Source organism: Ambystoma mexicanum, chromosome 8 (genome assembly GCF_040938575.1).
Source record: "Ambystoma mexicanum isolate Mex_15411 chromosome 8, UKY_AmexF1_1, whole genome shotgun sequence".
NCBI classification, from domain to species: Eukaryota; Metazoa; Chordata; class Amphibia; order Caudata; family Ambystomatidae; genus Ambystoma; species Ambystoma mexicanum.
The window spans coordinates 152,217,802-152,238,492 of NC_090929.1; the positions used below are offsets into that span (position 1 = coordinate 152,217,802).

Sequence of the window (20,691 nt, forward strand, 5' to 3'; positions counted from 1 at the left end):
ATGGTTTATGTACATAGTTAATTTCAGTGCGAGCACAAAGCTCCAGTCGTTTTAGAGGAAAGGACCCATTGGTGTGTCTCTGCGTCCATAGGGCTGCATCTAATGATCGCGTGTGGGCCCCGGACCCTAGTTTCAAATAACCACACAGTTGGGAATACGCGAGCTGGTCCAAAGAAAGAATCCGAGGTGCCATCGTCAGTTTCACGGAGCGCCGCGGTTATTTGTAAATAGGAAGTTTCGATCCAATGAAAAAAAACTCTGCTGATCTTCACGTTGGGGGAGATTTTCAGGTAAAAGACTGAGCAATTTTAGAAAAAAGAAGAAGCATTTGAGTAATAACAGAGAAAGTATTTCTACCAAGACTTTTCATCCAGGAAAGCAGTGAGCACAATAGTACTGAAAGTATTCTCTGTTGAAAAAGACCAAAGTTAAAGAGTACATTTAAGAACAACAGGGTCAGAGCAGAAGTGCATTCCATTCCTTACTCAAAAGTAGCCTCCAAGCTAGGGGCAGAGGTAGTCAGGTAAAGTTGGAAATAAGGAGTTAAATACTAAGGGAAGAGTTGAGTAGAATTTGGATGCTTAACCCAGTTATTTTTGTTGCAGGTTATCCAGAAAAGACAGAGAGGTCCAGGAGTTGGAGATTGTTGAAGGAGGCCTGATCGTTTGTTATTTTATCCACTTCTCCTTTCTCCCCGGCCTGGTTAGTTCAGTAGTTGTTTGAAAAATCAGACTGCTGGAAAACCCAGACTAGGGGGTCTGGAGGACTATTCATCTGGTCCTGCAAGACTTCAGTGTTGGGACCCGAGAATGGAAGGAGGTGGCCAGAGAATTTATGGAGGGGGGCGAAGAACCGTGTCCTACTGATACAGAGGCTGACCTAGACGACAACTTGAATGCTATACTGCTTCCTAAAAGGGACAGATGGAAGATTGTGCACCCGCATCCAAAAGGGAGGAGTAAGGGCAGCCGAAGTGCAGCTCCCATTTCACCAGCAACAAATAATGGCCGGAGTTTGGACAGGGAGACCAATTCATCAATTGGGATAGAGCGTGACGGCTGATGCTCTACAATAGGTCCATTTCGGGGGTTTATTCATATGGGGGAGGTAATTTGAAGAGGGGAGGGGGCAGGTGGGATGCTGAAAGAGAGTCCCACTTACCCTTGGCAGTGAGGTAGAGACCGGTGCATAGATATGATACCTGTTATGCTGGGTGTTGAAAGTTTAATGGGAGTTTGGGGGGGTGAGTTGGAGGGGAAGTTATCTTGTCTTTCTATAAGTTACAGTATGGTGGCGGTATATAAGAGTTTCTGTCACAACTGCAGAGTCTCTATCGGGTTTCATGGGAGGCGTAGGACTGGAGCTGGATAATGGCTGAGGTGCAGATGGTCTCCCTGAGTGTCCAGGGCCTAAACCTGCTGATCAAGAGACGATCAATCTTGAGGCGTTTGATGGAGCTGCGTGCCTCTGTGTTCAGGCTACAGGAGACACATTTGTTCCCCAAGGGTGAGGCCTGTTTGAGACACAAAGCGTTCCTTAAACAGTTTTTTGGATGCAGCGGCACTAAAAAGAGGGGTAGCGATCCTAATTGCGAATGACATAGCGATTCCAATGCAAAGTTCCAGAGGGTCGCCATCTAGTCCTGTGGAGTGGGCAGTTGTTGGGTTAATTGGTCACTCTGATTGCAAAATATGAACCTAATGAATATCAGGACCATTCAAGTCTGTTAGGCAAGCTAGCAGGGTGGTGTGTGGGTAAGTTGTTGGTGGGTGGGGACCTTAACTGTGTAATGGACTCTTCTATGGATAATACTCTCCCAACCATCCCCAATGATGGTATTGATTGATATTCTATTTCTATCGCGCTCGTACACAAGTGTTTCAGAGCGCGACAAGGCAAGGGAGGGGAGGGGAACAGGGGAGAACAAAACAGCGATCTTACTAGGCCCAGTGACATTGAGAACGCACAAGTGCATGGGAGAGGGGGGAGGGGAAAAGTGCATGGAAGGGGGGAGAGGTGGAAAGTGCGAAGCAGAGGAGAAACAGATAAATAACAATAACTAAATAATAAAGGCAACATAACAGTGGTAATGCAGCCAGCAACTTGCAAGTGGTAGGCACAGATAGGCATTGGCACGCTTTCTTAGAGAGCTGCATCTCCCCAGGCAGAAATACATCATTTGGCCTGAGAAGGATATTCGGCGTTATGGGAGCCCTCGACCCAGAAAGTCAAGCAAAGGCGGTTTTATTAGATGCCGAAAAAGTATTTTATTCAGTCGAATGGCCCTTTCTCAATGCAATATTGGAACGTATGGGCCTTGGCAAACAGTTCATACAAATGATAGCCCTCCAGTACAAATGGCCAACATCTAATATTACACTAGGTAACAAACGCTCAACCGAACTATACTTACGATGAGGAACGAGACAAGGCTGCCCTCTGTCTGCATTGCTATTTGCCCTAGTTATGGAGCCCTTAGCGTCAGAACTCAGGCTCTATCATTTACACAGAGGCCTTTCCTTGGGACCACACAGAATGATCGTATCCCTATATGCTGATGACGTCGCACTTTTTCTTCATGATCCTCATGAAAACCTAAACCCTGTGATGCGAGCAGTGCTCAAACAGTGCTTCTCAGGGCTGAAAATCATTAACTCAAAATCAATAATCTTACCCCTCACCGCTTTGACAAAGGAATTCACGGACGACTTTGGCTTCAAATGGCAACACTCAGAAGTCAGGTACTTGGGCATCCTTATGTCCAGATATAGTAGCATCATCATGCAGGACAACTACGAAAGTGCACTGGACGCAATTCAAAGCCAAGTGAACAGGTGGAAATCGCTCCCGCTTTGGGGTAGGGTATCTCTGATTAAAATGGTGATCCTCCCGAAACTGCTATATCTTTTTACAAACATCCCCCTAATATTGACACAGCGGTTCTTACACTGAATCAGGAGCATGATCCTCAACCTGGTTTGGGCAGGCAGGGTTGCAAGGGTAGCCCACACCACTCTGACTCTCCCTGTGACACAGGGCGGACTCGCTCTCCCAGGTATGGAACGCTACTACTGGGTGTCCCAGGCTCAATTTCTCAGCCATTGGTACGCCATACAATCCATCAGACCCCATGTACTGATCGAGAGAGCCCTAGCGAGAACCCCATCTCCTTTGCGCCATTATCTTTGGCCATCTACAAGCACCCTGAATGCCAATGAACATAGTATTCACAACATTCACAATCTGGAAAAGAATGGCTAAGAGAAGCAGAATCCAAACCAGATTCTCCCCTCTCCTCCCAGTAAGAAGCATACCGGGAATACCAATCACTTCAGAAAAGGTCTTCCAACAATGGACTGAAAAATTTCAAGTGAAAACTCTAGGCGACCTCTTTCCAGAAGGCATGTTTTTGTCCGTGCAACAAGCTCGCAACATGGGCTGCCGCAACGCTCTAGATACGTTCATCTATTACAGGTTCCGGTTTATAGTCATAATCTCGAATACAAATATGTCGAAAGTCATAATGTCAAAAAAATAAAGTCGAAAACAAAAATGTCGAATTTTTTTTTTTTTGTTGATTTTTATTCTAAATGGGGGGGTTCCCCCCAACCCCCCTTTTTTAATTTTTTTTTTAATGTTTTACCCCTTTTTTTTACCACCGGAACCCCAAAAAAACATGTAAATTAAAAAAAAAAAAATTCGACATTTTTGTTTTCGACATTATTGCTTCGACATTATTGTAATTCGACATTTTGTTTTAGAGATAATGACTGGACACCGTTCCGACACACTCTTCAGGCCATTATTTCTACCTTCCCACGTCAGCCACCCAGTTGGCCACTGTTGCATGGTGTAATTCAAGCTCAAGGAGAAGGCCGCCTGGTAGCAAACATTTATAAAGCTCTCTTGGCCAAAAAACCCCTACCGAACCCAAACCCCATAGGAAGATGGGAGAGGTCACTGGATATCACAATATTGGATGAAGACTGGACATATATACTCAGACTCACTAAATAAAGTTGCAATCAACACAGATATAAGAAGATTCACTTTAACTACGTCCACCAGGTGTACCACACCCTGGCAAAACTCCACGCCCAGCGAGCTACGATATCCGCAGCATGTAACAGATGTGGCTTTCCTGAAGCATAGTTTGTACACCTCGCATGGTCATGGCCAGAAGTGGCGGCGTTCTGGAAATCTGTATTGGAGAAAATGTCACCAATAATTGGAATACAACTGAACCCCGACCCCGCACGGACTCTGCTGGGCCTAACCAACCAATTACCAGATTCTGTTCGGAGACTGATGAATCTTCTGCTTGTTCTAGTACACAGAGGAATTGCATGCAGCGGGGGGAGGGGACCTGCGGCACTGGTTGCGAGACGTCAGGTACTGCCAAGATGTAGAATCCAGTTTCATTAAGACACTGCCGCTGCATGCCCGTCCTCCTGACATCTGGGGCCTATACATAGCTTACCTGATATCAACTGATGATGAACTGGTTCCACAGACTCTGTCCCCAACACACAACCAACGAACGCCACCGCAGAGTGCTGCCACACTCCCTGATGTCACGTAACATTTTTTTTTCGTACTACTCGGTCAGCCGGTGTGCACGGCGATAGAGAAGCCGGGGGAGAGAGGGAAGGGTTTATGAGGGGACTTAGTTTATGACGGCCGGTGCATGTCCTTTGTTTTTCGTTGTTTAATTTTGGTAAAAAACTCAATAAAGAAAGTTTTGAATAGAGAGCTGCATCACATTGAAACATGGTGATTTTTATCATGCCCAGGACCGGGTATACACACATTATTCTGCAGAGCATAGAGGGTTCTCACAAATCGACATTATATTTGTCTCGGGCGCCTTTATCGCACAGGTGACAGAACTAGAGATTGGGGTGCGATATCGAATGGATCATGCCCCGGTTATCCTCTGAGCTGAATCCCTGGCCCCCTCTCCCGGAGGTCTGTACACCTTGGCGGTTCAATGACCCGATACAAAGAGACCTCCCCTAGATCCCATATGGAAATGGCAATGAGAAACTATTTTCAGGAAAATACTGAGGGGGGGGGGAGACTGGCGTACGGTCTGGGATGCCAGCACGGCCATTATGAGAGGGGAGTTCATCACCCAAACTGCAGCGTTCTTGCGGGAAAAGGAGCTTCAAGTGGTGGGGTTGGAATGGGAGGTGAAGGAGGCAGAGGACTTGCACAGAACCCGGGGGACTCAAAGCTTGGCACGCCCGATGAAGCAAGGGGCGAAATTAGAAGCGCACATGGTAGATAGGTCCGCGCAACTCCTAATCCAACTAAGAAAACATACTATTTTAGAGGGGACAAAGCCAACAGTTTCCTCGCAGCAAAATTAAGGAAACAAAAAGGCCAAAAACGATATTACCCAATTGAAAAATTTTGTGGGGTTCTCTTAAGGGGGGCTGGTGGGGGGTGGGGACAGAGAAAGTGGACATTACGTTAGCCTTTTATTCCAAGATTGTAAAAAGGGAGAATCTAGATCCCCCAACCCAGCAAGCTTTTCTGGGGAAATTAGAGTTACCCTGAATAACAGCAGGAGATAGATTGCTTTTAGATGCCCTGATTACTGAGAAGGAGGTGGGTCGGGCTATTGGAGCTCTTCCCGTGAATAAGGCCCCGGGGCCAGATGGGTTTGGGTGTGTGTATTATAAAACATTTTGGAATATACTAACTGGCCCTCTAACAAAACTATTTAGCCTGATTAGAGAATTTTTTTTTGATAACACATTTTATTACATTTTGTGCAATAATACAACAATTTACTAACTACAACCGTAAAGGTTTGCATACAGGTGAAAGAGCGGTGCGGAAGGACATAATTGAACAAGTTGAAATGTAAGCAATCAGAGGGACACACACACTATAAGGTATATTGGCAGTGATAACAGCAAGCATTTGCAAGTCCTGATATTATTCCGGATGTCCCAAGGGTTGGCATTGGCACTTACAGTTAGACAGGGTTGCATGATGATATACAATGATCATAGTACAACAGTGTTATAATGTCTGTTCCCATTTTCCCCAGATCTTATCTGCTTTGCCTGGGCAGCCTCTAGCATGATAGACTCGGCGTTCCATTAGGATGACAGTATCTACATCAGTTACCCAGTGATCATATTTCGGGGTGATTTCAGAGCCCCACAACTGCGCAATATTCCTTTTGGCAATACCCGTGACGGTCGAGACCAGGAGTTTTTCAAAGCGTGACAGTTCCACTATATTGTCGATGCCCAAGAGAAAGAGTTTAGGGTCTGTCGGGATTGAGCGACATAAGACTTTGGACAGCCTAGCGCTGCATTTATGCCAGAAGCGTTGAATACGTGGGCATTGCCAGAGAATGTGATAGAAGGTTCCTTCCTCCTGTTTGCAGCGTAGGCATCTGGGGTCAGTCACGCTGTTCCAATTATACAGGGCTATTCGGGGGTAGTAGATCATATGAAGTATCTTGAGTTAGACCAGTCTGATCCGAGCAGAGATTGCATATTCTCTAGGAAACATTAGAGTCCTGATCCAGTCTTCGGGTTCTATAGGGCCAATATCACTTTCCCAAGCCTGATTAGAGAATTGATTAGAATTGATTAGACAATTGAAAAATTGCAAAGTTTTGGAAACTTTTATTAAAAACCGTTTGGGTAATTTCAGGCGGGAATTGAAAAATTGCAAAGTTTCCAATGTGTGATTTTGCTCCAATCTGTTTTAAACTTTCCACTCATTTTCGAACTGTATGCTTTTTGGTAATCCATTCTTTGTGATTGTCAGTGTCTTTGCATTGTTGCTTTAATGAGGAATTATATTTGCTTCAAGGATTTTAACACACATTATTTATTTGTCCATTTCCGAGTGCCATTTCATAACATTGCAAGGGGTTTAAAATTCATTATTCTCTCTTATTTGGGGAGGGAAGGTCAGACTTGAACACTGTTTCCTGTTTCTTTTTTTTTTTTTTTAACTTCGTTTATTTTAAATCAAGGCAGGATGGCAAAAATACAAAACATGACATATCAAAAGCAATGCGTATTTAAGTTCTTCGATCCCCAGTCCTTATTCCCCCCATCGGGTATCCTCCTCCCCCCCTCCCTCTGGCTTCTCTCACCCTCATGTTCGAAGGCCGAATTTTCAATCTGGGTTGTCCGGTTTGCCCCCTAGGGTTTTTATATGTCTTCTGCTGGATCCACTTGATGTTTCAAGATCCATCGGGCCCTGGTCGGTTTGTAGGTTTGGGCGGGGAAGCGCTGGTCGTATTCCAGCACAGGGCTCCAGACATTCTGAAAGCGGTGGAGCGTGCCCGCCTGTGCTGCCGTGACCTTCTCCGCGATCAGGATGTCCCAGAGTTTAGACCACCATTGGGCTATGTGAGGTCCTTCTGGTGATTTCCAGGTCCTAGCCAACACCGTTTTCCCCGCCAGAAGGCAGTGTGTCACTAGTTTAGATTTGGACGCGGAGCGCGGGTAAATCGTGGGGATCGGGGCCCCCAGCAGGACTGGTTCAGGTTCTAGAGGGATCGCCTTCCCTGTGATTTGTGCGATGGTCTCTAGGCATGTCCTCCAGAACTGCCGTATCTTTGGGCAAGTCCACCACATGTGAAAGAAAGAGCCTGGGTGACCACATCCCCTCCTGCAGGCAGGATCCACCTGCGGGTTCATGTGGTGGAGTCGAAGGGGTGGGTAATACCATCGTAGGAGCACCTTGTACGCACATTCCCTGTTGGTAACGCACGTGGAGGAGGTGTGCGTTCTGTTACAGATGTCCACCCAGGTTTGGTACTCGACCGGATGGCCCAGGTCCGCCTCCCATTGAGCCATGCTCCGGGTCTTTGTGGACAGGAAGTCTCTCAAGAAGCGCCTATATAGGGTGGATACTCTGCCCCGGGTTGGAAGATCCCCCAGTGTTAGCTCCAGGGCGGTGGGCAGGCGAGTCGCTGCCTGCAGAGTCTGGGGGTGCGAGCACCAGTGGCGCAGCTGAATATAGGTAAATCTGTCCCCTTCCCGGAGTTGGAACTTCTCCTTACATTGGGCGAAGGTGAGGGGTATCCCTCCCGTATATAGCTGGTCTATGGTCTCCAGGCCGCCCTCTATCCAATTCCGGAAATTGCGAAGGTCTGCTCCGGGTGAGAAGGATGGGTTATGGAAGACCGGGGAGCGTGGGCTTGGTCCTCTGGGCACTCCCTTCTGCTTTAAAGCCCAGTCCCAGGATCTAAGGGTGTGTTTGGTTGACAGGAGGAGGTCTCCCCAGTGAGTTCTAAGGGGGGCGAAATGTGTGGCAGGAATCGCAAGGGTAAAGGTGTTTGTGATTGTTCCAGCTCTACCCACCTGGGGCGGTTTGTTACGGTCTGCCATGCCTGAAATTGTGCTAGTTGTGCTGCCACACTGTAGGCCCTCAAATCCGGGACCCCCAGACCTCTTAGCTTAGAGTCCCCCAGCATCGTTTTGAGAGGGATTCTCGCTCTCTTACTTTTCCAGATGAAATTCAGCATTTTCCTTTGGATGTCCTTAAGGGTTGGTGTGGGGATCGCTACTGGGAGTGAGGCGCAGGCGTATAGGAACCTCGGTAGTAGGTTCATCTTGCATGCTGTGATGCGCCCCAGCAGTGAGATCTCTTGGGTCTCCCACTGTTTCCTGTTTCTTATTACTGATTACCTGCTGCTTCTGTTTATCCACTCAGAAATGATTATTTGTGGGTTGAGGGAACATTGCAGGGGGAAATTCTAACTTGGGTGCTCTCTTTCCTAAAGCAAAAAGTGCTCCTATTCCGCTGTGCTCTGTATATGTTCCACTAGAAGGTTAAACCCTGTGCAATGTTCACATTCTCATTGTAATTATCACCCCATTGGTGATTGCTGCTCCATATTAAAAAGTGTATGATTTCTTTTGAATTTTAAAATAAATAAGTATTGTATTTTACCAACAAGCCTGGTTCATGGCCCATTGTGACCCGAGGTATTTGAGAAGGGGGTGTGATATGAGTGTTGTACCATCTCAATATTGAATCTATATATATCAAAAGGTAAGCATTTCAGTCATGCTCTGCATACTAAGCCGAGACCAAGGTGTGTGTCGCCTGATTGAAATCCTTAACAAATTGCGACTGTCGACGATGGAGGGTTGAAGGAAAAACTATGAACAAAGTTATCAAAATGTTTTAAAAAATTCACAATTCTAATGGAGAAATTTAAGGGAACTCCCAACACTGAAACGTGCTGTAAAAATCTGAAGATGGCAGCAGGGGTGGAACTGAGGGAGATGGCTGTTATTGGATGGGTGCAGTATGACCCAAAGGACAGTGATTGGTTATAGAGGAGAGAAGCAGTTTTCAGGCTAAAGCAAAACTGCTTTTCTTTGTTACTGAGGATTCCCAGCCGGACGACAGGGAATTTTCATGAGGATGTGAATACATGCCAGAACCCATGCTGGAGAACGATCATTTGTCCTGTGAGATAAATGAAGTGCCAGAGTGAACGGATAGCCAATGGGTGGAAGCAGAAGTCAGGTAAGGGTGATTGGCAAAGCTCTGGCTTGAGCAGGTGTTCTGGAACTAACCCCTTTCAGCTCCAACAAACCCAAAAAAGGGAGCTGTCCTTTGCAAATTTTGGCCCTTAGCTGCTGAACACCCAAGGAAGACTGAAAAAGGGAGGCAGTGTGTCAGATGTCCCCTGGGAGGAAGATACGTGTTCCAGATGGCTTCCACACTTACATGCAGTGTCCTGGGTGTTTTAGGTCCCAGGAGCTTCATTTTGTGGGCAGAACCCTCTGATGGTGCACCGGGTCCTCTAGCAAGACAAGATGTGACCAAGGAAAATCAAACTAATAAAAAGAACCCCCAGACAGTCACATGCCTCTCTGCGAGCCATTCACAGTATTAAAGACGACACCCACACTTGCAGGCAGAGTACAGGGTGTTGTAGGTCCCAGGAGCTTTGTTTTGCAGGCAGGACCCTCTGATGGTGCACAAGGTCCCAAACCCAGCTAAAGGAGAAATAGCTCAATCATTTGAAGCAGTCGATCTCAGTCACCGCGCCAGATCCGGGCAGTTTTAATGTGCAAAGGGTTGCTGACCACTTATCCCTCGGTTGGCAGAGACACCATACACTGCTCCCTACCACCAGCCATGCACAGCACCATTCTACAAGCTCTAGGCCAAATGCTGTAGAACCACCACTGCAGCTAGAACCACCACTGCAGCTGCTTCTGCAAAAGATGTTCACACTAGTATTGTGAGAGTCGGGTCTCACTTGGTGGACTGCGTAGCCTAACACGATAGGTGGGCATTTCTAAACCCTCCCCAGAGGACACATGAAACATCCCTCTAACAGAGAATCAGGAAAGACCAAACCAAAAGATAAGGAGATGCAGAGATTCAGGACGGGACAACTTCTACATTTAGCAATATTGCGAGGAGATCTGAGGCTTCAGTTGTCAAAGTGGAATGGAGCATGAGGACCTACATGCAGTCCAAGTGACCATTGATCTTGGGGCCGATTGAATTAAACCACTGTCATCAATAATAAAGAAAATCATTCAGCCAAATGTTATTGGCTAAGAAAGGCAAGTTTAGAGTAGGGAAAATTACCAAAGAGAAGAACCAGGTGTCGTAGCTAAAATCATAGTTACCATTAAGTGGGATTTAGACAAGCCTAATTTCTCTTCGAATAATATATGCCTCGCCTCCTGAGCTGGGAATGGAAAGTTCTCCTTTAAGCTCTCGAGCTCACACTGCAGACTGTCCTCATCTTCAAGCTCAGAGTCTATATCTTGCAGCTGCTCTGGATGGGACTGGTCAAAATCATGGAGGCTAGTTCTGATTTCTTCTTTGACTTCAGATTTGAGCATCCTCATTTCCCTTCGTATTTCTTGTTGCCGCTTCTCCAGCTCTTCTTGACTTTTCATCTAAGCAAATAGAAATTCACATTAAATTGCTACCAGAAACATGACGCAATCTTGTTTAAGCAAACACAATTGATTTATTCCAAGCGATCATTCCACAAAAGGTTTACAGCAAATTATAACCCACTTAACCCATCAACTCCTACGACGACAGGCACTCTACCCGGCTTCCTCTTGGAATTTGTTGCTCATTTGTGGAATGATAGGAAAAAACTTGAAACTTTTTTTTACTAAAGAAGCTTATGCTCTACCCAGCATGGGTAATGTAGATGACAGCAGAAATAAAGAATTTGACCCACATAGTCACGCAAACAAGCAGGGCTGGGCAATGTGTGTTCAATGAAAGTACTTATCATGCATGGTAGAAGAAATTCCACTAACCTATAAAGTCATACTATAGCTCTTGCTTTATGCTCGTCACGGCAACCTCTATGGACTTTCAATGCTAGAAGGGGCTGTTAGCTTAGAAAGTCTCACCGAGGACATATTTATTTTGAATGTGCTGCCCTAGGTAGCCTATTTTGCTTCCGGGGCAGGGGTACGGTCCACTCACCCACAAAGTGTGTCAGAGTTATAGAGGGGTGGCAGTGTTCATTTATTTTGGTTGACCACGGTGTAGCCTTCTTACCATGTTGATAACCACTTCCTCATTGAAAAAGTAGCACCACGACTACCACGGTTTTTAATTCATGTCACCTGGCCATTTTCCATTTTCCTAAACCATTGAGCCAAAATACAGTCAAACGGAATTACTGTTGGCGCCACTTAGTCCTGCAGATTTACCACAGGATTACAAGTGGAGGTAGGGCCCCATTTCTTTGGAGTCCACAAGACTCCATGGGTATTTTGGCAGAATTACTGCTAGCTGGTGTTGTGAGGACCTGGCTTGTCACGTCATTTCTTCTTTGGGTTTGCTGAAGTTGCAGAGGAAGATCTGATGAAGAGGTTCCTTGAGGAGGAGCAAAGCGGATTCCCTCTATGGTCGGTCGGAGACCTGTTGGAGTTTCTGGCTTTTCCATCCAAGTAGCCATGAAACCCTCCAAATGACCTGTGTCTTGGAGAAAGAAGATTGCTGAAAGGGCTAGAAGGTCGGTATGATCAGGATCCCTAGCGACTTGGCAATCTGAATCAACGTCTTATTCTTGTTTAGCTCCTCGTCTGCCAGAGGATGGAACAGATCCTGACTGTTGAAAGGCAAGTCCAGCACTCAGCCTTGAACCTCTATTGGAGGTTTCGCTGTGGTGAGCTGATACCTCACAGTGTTCCTGAGCAATAAGCTGGACGGCCATCATGGCAGATTTAAAGGTTTTCTGTTTGTCCGTGGGAAGCAAAGCCTTGAAGTAGCTGATCTCCCTCCAAAGCGTCTGGTTGGCAGGGGCTAGAAATGTGTCTGCATTAGATTGCTTGAAGCATAGGCCAGCATTGATGTATACTTTGCGACCATAGGGCCCAAAAGCTTGTCCTCCTTATTTAATAAGGCTGGTGTTGATGAGGATCTGCCAGAAGTGGAAGGCTTAGCATAGAGTGATGCAGAAGCTACTACCACAGAGTGTTGTTGTGGGTGGGTAGGTGGTGAGGCATAGTTTTTCAGAGGTAAGAGCCTGCAATGACCCTCAAGCTTCCTATTGGGGGGGTTTGCACTGTGTATCGCTTTTGACAGATTTTGTCAACCTTCAACAAGACATTCTTCTGGATCTGTAGTCCAGATCTGCCAGAGGATCTGAGCGCCAGTCTCTCAGAAAGGACACCAGGTTCCTGTTGTAGCTACTCAGGAGTGGTAAATCCTATGAATTTAGACAGCTCAAGCATCCTAATGTGGAAAGCCTTAGCTGTATGATGAATGTCGTCCTCTACTATGAATCCTTGTCCAGAGGTTCGGCAAGATCCAAGGTTAGAGCGCTGGTTAGCTGGCAGAGCTGATGGCTGCTGAGGTGCTGGCAGGGGTCGTATGGCACAGACATGGTAGAAGTACCGGAGGGAGGCTTGGAACAGCTTCAGTCAAACAAGTGGTAGGCATGACAGTAGGTAGCGGGAAGACCGTGGTTCTCTACTTCATGAAGGCTTGAAACCGGTCTAAGAACCTGTCTTCAGATGCCTGAGGCTGGGTGGCTGTCATCAGGGTCCACATGGTGGTTGGAGACACTGGAGGAAGAAGAGTCCAAGATAATGTAGCTGGGACCCAGTACGGGTATCTGTGTCGGGCTATCCAAGCTGTAGTGGTCCATGGAGGTGGTGCAGATGTTGGATAAGAAGTGTTCCATTTGTTGGATGGCCATCTCAAAGGAGAAACAGATGACCCTTTCGGTACTGTCACAAGCAGAGGAACTGGAGATTCATGGTCTCTGGGCGTCAACCTTGTAACCAACTCCCCTAGGGAAAACTGGTTGGTCAAAGCGGGTTGACATGAGGGTCCAGACCAGCTGAGGCAGTCAATTTGGGAATAGTGCCTACATGCTCCCTTGACTTACTGTTGAGCGTGGCCATTTTTCAAGTACTGAGGCCTGATGATTTAGAGACTTCGAGCCCCTGTATACTGACGTAGGGACACAAGGGCTTTTTCCTACCAAAGTGAAGCAGCAGAAATTATATCTCAAGAGACCCTCGGGATGTACGTGGTAGTAGGCCCAGGAGGTACCGAAGTACCCTCAGTGAGTAAGTCAATGGTAACCTGCCCCCTCAGAACTTAATCCTGAACTATGCTCCGATGGATCCTTGGCTCCAGAGCCAGTGTCAGCCACTATAGCCTTAGAGGCCTTGCCCGGTGGGTTTTTGAGGATCCGGAGGAATCTTCCTACATGTGGCAGACTTAGGGAAGGAGTCGACACTGTGCATGAGAAAATAGGGTTCTTACATCAGTGACACACTAAGCTTTGCGACGTTGATCTCCTTGACTAACCGGGGAGGGAAAGCACTGAAAAGATCCCTCCACTGGCTAAGGGAATAACCAAAAGAAACGACCTTACAACAAGGCAGGCGCTTTAGGGAACTCGTAAGGATGATAGTTTCCGGTCCTAGGTACTCTGATGCCAGATTTCTTCTAATTATGGGCAAATGTATCTTGCTACTAAACAGAGGCAGAATAAAGACATACAAATTGTCGTGTTACTCCTGTTTGTAAGTGTACATACGCAGCAGCTGCCACATCTATAGCAGCCCGTCACTGGTGGCAGAGACCAAACGTTTATTTAATTCCATTTTCTTTCAAGGAAGTAAGTGGTAAGCGGCCCCCACATTATATTGTGCTGCAATCCTGTGCCAGTAACATGGTACGTGATCTGAACGGTTTTGATCTGTTTAATTGCACCTGAACAAGCTGGCATCGGCAAATATGTTGGGTAATACTTGCATGTGCCATGCTTTCCTAAAATTCTACACATGACCTCCGTGCTCGCTTGATTAGCTTACCTGTTTTAATGATGTTTATCCTAGCGAGTGAATGGACTTTCCCCCTCTCGCTAAAGTAACTCTGATAGAATAATACGACCTGTATGAACCTACTATTTGCTGACATAGTCTGCATTACCCTTGATGCAACACTCCAGCATGGGTCTGGCATGGATTCACATGCCCATAAATACTCCCAGTCAGGCTGGGAATCCTCGGTAAAGAAAAAAATCAGTTTCACTTCTGAACTGTCTTTCTCCTAACAACCAATCACTGTTCTCTGGGTCATACTGCCCCCAGCCAATGACTGCCCTCTACCTAAGACCCTCCTCTGGCAGCCATCTTCAGATGTGGTGGCATGTAAAGTGGCAGTAGGACCAAGAGAAGAGCCGCAGAGCAGTAGGCGGGAGCGTTCGCATGTGAATCCATGCTGGAGAACAGTTACAGGTACGTAACTTGTTCCTTCTCCAGCATGGGGTCTGGCATGGATTCATATGGTCATGAATAAAGAATACATAGCAGTACACACATGCACAACCACGGGAGGTGGCAAGGCTCAACATTAAGCATCTCAACATTAAGCATCTCTTACCTCCTCACCAGGCTCACCTACAAGCGAACAGGTTGTGCAGCACTGTTTGGCCGACTCTGGACTCCTACCTGGAATCCCTGTCGATGCAGTAGAACTTCATGAAGGTATGAGTCGATCTCCACGTAGCAGCCCTGCAGATGTGAATCAGGGGCACACCAGACAGGAACGCCGTAGTTGCAGCGATCGCTCTGGTCGAATAGGCTCGCGGATGGCCAGGCAACCGTCGGTTTGCCAACCGGTTACAATGGGTGATGCAGCCAGAGAGCCACCTGGAAATGGAAGCCTTGGAGAGGGCCTTCCCATGGTTCACAGGGCCAAAGTTCACAAAAGGTTGTGACGTCTCCCGGAAACTCTTCATGCGGTCCACATAGAACTTCAGCGCTATAGCCACATCCAGCAAGTGCAAAGTCCTCTCAGCCGGCGACAAAGGCGTTGGGAAGAGTACGGGTAACACCAAGGGCTCGTTTAGATGAAAGTCCGACGACACCTTGGGCATGAAGGAGGGGTGCGTCCGTAGCACCACCCTAGTCTCGTGGAATGCCAAATAAGGTGGTTTCCAAGAGAAAGCCTGAATCTCTCCCACTCGTCGTGCAGAGGTGATGGCCACAAGAAAAGTTGTTTTCCACAACAAAAATTTCAGTGATGCCGAATGCATAGGCTCGAACGGAGGACGCATGAGCCTAGTAAGCACCACATTGAGCTCCCACGCCGAGGTCGGAGCCTTCACTGGCGGGAACAAGCAAAATAGGCCTTTGACAAACTCCTTGACCAATCGATGCAACCATAAGGATGATCGTCCAGGAGATGTGGTGTAGCAGGAGATCGCGGCAAGATTAACTTTGATGGAAGCATGGGCCAGTGCTGCCTTGGCCAACGACAACGAATACGGAAGCACCTGCAGAGCAGTGACTCGTAGAGGGTCGATCTTCTGAGCACGGCACCAAACAGCGAACCTCTTCCACTTGTGCCTGTAGCATTTGATAGTAGATGAAGCTCTGGCCTTGGCGAGCACCTCCTTACAATCCACTGAGAGATCGTAGCCCCCAAACTCTAGTGCTGCAGGAGCCAGACCTTCAGGTTCAGCGATCATGGGTCGTGGTGCAGAATCACACCTCCTTCCCTGGCGAGATCTGCGACCGCCGGAAGCTTGACTGGAGGGGACGCTGGCATGTCCAGAAGGTCTGGGTACCATATTGGTCTCGGCCACGCTGGTGCAGCGAGGATCATCCTGCACCAGCACCGTCTGAGTTGATTGACTAGTCGAAGGAGCAATGGTAATGGAGGGAATGCATACAGAAACAGGCCGTCCCAGGGGAAAGAGAATGCGTCCCCCATGCTCCCCGGCTAGGGAAACCTGCTGGCGAACCTCTGGCACTTGGTGTTCGTCGCCGTCGCAAACAGATTGATCTGGGTATTGCCCCATCTGCAGAACAGGTGATCCACTTGGTCCCGCCGAAGTTCCCACTCGTGGCAAGAGCGCAGCTCCCTGCAGAGTCGGCGATGGTGTTTTTCACTCCTGCCAGATGAAATGGGAGGAGGAACATCCCCTGGGCTATGGCCCAGTGCCAAAAGGTCCTGTGCCTCTTTGGAGAGTGCCGGGGACCTGGTTCCCCCCCCTGCTTCCGGATGTAGAACATTGTGGTGGTGTTGTCCGTAAAGACCCATATCACCTTGCCCTTGACGGACGGAAGGAAGGAATTGAGGGCCCAAAACACTGCCCGCAGCTCCAACACGTTGAGGGCCCAAAACACTACCCGCAGCTTCAACACAATGTGCAACAACTTCTCCTCCGGTAGCCACAGGCCTCTTGCATGAAGACTTCCGGTGTGCGCTCCCCATCCCTCAAGGGAGGCGTCCGTCATGACCGTCTCCTGATGAAGTGGGGTCTGGAAATCCACGACTGAGGACAGATGTGCTTTCACTTCCCACCACTGTATCGCTCAATGGAAACTCTCGCTGAGGGTGATCTTGTCCTCGAAGCTTCCAGACACTTGTATTCAACGGGCATCGAGGAACTCCTGCAGCGGACGCATCCATAACCTGCACAGCCGAATGAGGTATATGCATGACGACATCATGCCAAGCAGGGACTTGATGGACCTCACCCTTGCGATCTTCAGGGCCAACAGCCGTTGTACCTTGCCCAAAATGGCCGCTATCCTCTCCTCCGACGGAGACGCCAGGCACAACACTGTGCTGAGTCGGGATCCCAGAAGCTGCACATCCTGCGATGGAATCAAACAGGAATTTCCATAGCTCGCCGAGAACCCCAGATCCTTCAGGAGTTGGACGGTCCTCACTGGGTGAGCCAGTCGTCCAGGTAAGGGTACACGTGGATCCCTCGTATATGCAGCTGCGCCGCCACTGGCGCCAGGCACTTGGCGGCACCAACTTCATTCTGAAGGGAAGGGCCTTGAACTGCTGCCCTTGAACCACGGAGCGGAGGTACTTTTTTGTGGCCCTTGTGTATGGGCATGTGAAAATAGGCATCTTCCAAGTCCAGCGACAATAGAAAATCCCCCTCTTCCAGCTGTCCTAGCACGTGCTGAAGTCACCATCCGAAACTTTTGAGACTTGATGTACTTGTTCAGACCGCAGAGGTCCAGGATGGGCCTCCAACCGCCGGTGGTCTTTTTGACGAGGCAGTAATGAGAGTACACTCCGGAGCCTCTTTTAGCATTACCCGCACCTCCAGCGGAAGCTGAGGGAGGTGCTTTTCCTGACGGGCTACTGGTGGTATACGGGGACACTTCCGTTGGAACTCTAGGGTGTGTCCGTGGGCGAGAGCGTCAAGCACCCAACGGTCAGTGGAGATGGTCCTCCACATGCTGACGGAGTTCACCAGCCGCCCTCCCACCGGGGAGCATGGGTGGGGGCCCAACTCCACGGCTGGTTCAATCCTGTTTTGACGTCTAACAGCCACCTTGGGGGCCTTGGCGATGACAATGTCTGCCTCCAGATTTGGCATGGCCCCTGTAGGTCTCCTGGGCCGACGAGCGGGAGGCTTGACGGTAGGATGAAGCACCTCCTTTGAATCCTTTAGAAGAACCTTGGGATTTTGCTCCCGAAGTCTGACAGGACGGCCGTCGTTGCTGAAGCGTGCACAAGGCACGAGCCGTCTCAGTGTCCACCTTGATGGCCTGAAGAGACTCGTCCACAGTCTTTCCAAACAAATTGTCCCAGTCGAAGGGCATATCCAACACCTTCGACTGAACATCTTGGCAGAAATGAGTGGCCCTCAGGCAACCCCGCCGACCGAGGCAAACGCTGTTGCCCATTTGGCAGAACCGCGTCGTCAATGTCCATGGCCACTGTAATGGCGTGGTCCGAAGCTACCTCGCCTTCCTGTAGGATCACCAACGCCTCAGCCCTCTTATCGTCGGGAAGGAAGTCCAGGAGGGGGGCCATCTTGAACCAAAGTTCCCTGTCATAACGCACCACAATGGCGAGGGCGTTAGCGGTCTTGATGGTCGTCGCTGCTGATGTGATTACTACGCCCCATGGCATCCAGGAGGAGCCCGAAGACGACTTCTTGGCTGCCGCTGAAACCACAGAGTCCGGAGACGGCTGGGACCATAAGCACTTGGGCACAGAGTCCGTCACCCTGTATTTCTTCTCATAACGGTCCCTCTTCGCCAGAGCCGATGAAGGGTTCTTCATGAGGAACAACCCCTCGTCCCAAATGTCATCCAAAAGTGGGATCGAAAGCACGGTCTTCCTCTACGCCTCTCTGCGCTGGTATAGGAAACCCTCTTTCTTCTTCTCCTCAGGGATGAGCTGGAATAGCTCAGAGGCCCTGGAGATCATGGCGTGGAAGGAACAAGTTACTTACCTGTAACTGTTGTTCTCCAGCATGGGTCTGGCATGGATTCACATGCTCATGAATATTCCCCGTCGTCAGGCCGGGAATCCTCAGTATAAAAAAAAAATCAGTATCAGTTTGGTTTCTGATCTGTCTTTCTTAGTAGTAACCAATCACTGATCTCTGGGTCATACTGCCCCCAGTCAATGACTGCCCTCTCCCTAAGCCCCGCCTCCGGCAGCTATCCTCAGATTTGGTAGCACGTAAAGTGGCAGTATGACCAAGTGAAGAGCCGCAGAGGGGTAGGCGGGAGGGTTCGCATGTGAATCCATGCCAGACCCATGCTGGGGAACAACAGTTACAGGCTTGTTCCTTCTCCAGCATGGGGTCTGGCATGGATTCATATGCTCATGAATAAGAGAATACATAGCAGTACACACATGCACAACCACGGTAGGTGGCAACAGGCTCAACATTAAGCAATACAACAACTCAACATTAAGCAACTCTTACTTCCTCACCAGGCTCACCTTAGGCGAACAGGTTGCGCAGCACTGCTTGGCCAACCCTGGACTCCTCCCTGGAGTCCCGATCGACGCAGTATAATCTTGTGAAGGTGTGCGTCGACCTCCACGTCGCAGCCCTGCAGATGTCCAGCAGGGGCACACCAGACAGGAACGCTGTGGTAGCAGCGATCGCTCTGGTCGAATGGGCTCTCGGACGGCCGGGCAGCTGTCGGTTTGCCAACCGGTGACAGTGCATTATGCAGCCGGAGAGCCATCTGGAAATGGAAGTCTTCGAGAGAGCCTTCCCTTGATTCACAGTCCCAAAGTTCACAAACAGCTGTGACGTCTTCCGAAAACTCTTTGTGCGGTCCACATAGAACTTCAGCGCTCTCGCTACATCCAGCGAGTGCAAAGTCCTCTCGGCCGGCGACAAAGGCGACGGGAAGAAAACTGGCAACACCAAGGGCTCGTTAAGGTGGAAGTCCGACGGCACCTTGGGCATAAAGGAGGGGTGCGTCCTCAGCACCACCCTCGTGTCATGAAAAGTCAAGTATGGAGGCTTGCAAGATAGGGCCTGGATCTCTCCCACTCGACGTGCGGAGGTGATGGCCACGAGGAAAGCTGTCTTCCATGACAGGAACTTCAAAGGCGCCGAATGCATAGGCTCGAATGGGGCCCCCATGAGCTTGGTCAGCACCACATTAAGTTCCCACGCCGGGGCCGGAGCCTTCACCGGCGGGAATGATCGGAACAGTCCCTTCATGAATTCTTTCACCAGGCGATGAGACCACAAGGACGCCCGACCCGTCGTCCTGGTATATCGGGATATTGCAGCCAGATTGATGGAGGCGTGAGCCAGTCCAGATTTCACCAGCAACAGTAGGTACGGCAGTACTTGAGGGGCTGTAATCCGCAGAGGGTTAATCTTCTGTGCACGGCACCAGACAGAGAACCTCTTCCATTTATGTCCGTAGCACTTGCGAGTTGAGGACGCCCTGGCCTTTGCAAGAACCTCTCTGCAGTCGGCCGGGATGTCGTACCCTCCAAACTCTAGTGCTGCAGGAGCCAGGCCTGCAAGCTCAGCGACTCCGGGTTGTGGTGAAGAATGGCGCCTCCTTCTCTGGAGAGAAGGTCTGCGTCCGTCGGCAGCTTGACTGGTGGGGACGTTGACAAGTCCAGAAGACTGGTGGGGACGGGAACCAGATCTGTCTCGGCCACGCCGGTGCGACGAAGATCATCCTGCACCGGGACCTCTTGAGCTGGTTGATGAGCCGGAGCAGCAACGGCAGCGGAGGGAATGCATAAAGAAGTAGGCCGTCCCAGGGGAAGGAGAAAGCATCGGCCATGCTCCTCGATTGGGGGAACATGCTGGTGAACCTCCGGCACTTGGAATTCGTCACCGTCGCGAAGAGATCGATTTGGGGTTCCCCCCATCGTCGGAAGAGTCGATCCACTTGATCCTGGCGTAGTGGCACGAGCGCAGCTCCCTGC

At 49.1% G+C, this 20,691-nt stretch overlaps 1 protein-coding gene across 4 annotated transcripts in view; it reads right to left on the reverse strand.

Annotated features, from left to right (window-relative positions):
* Window positions 1-20,691, reverse strand: part of CNTRL (centriolin) — a 1,220,196-nt gene that overhangs the window by 102,439 nt on the left and 1,097,066 nt on the right. For all 4 annotated transcript variants that reach the window (XM_069609523.1, XM_069609522.1, XM_069609524.1 and 1 more), the window contains one exon: window positions 10,644-10,919. In XM_069609523.1, the coding sequence (XP_069465624.1) occupies window positions 10,644-10,919 (276 nt within the window). The remainder of the gene's footprint in view (window positions 1-10,643; window positions 10,920-20,691) is intronic.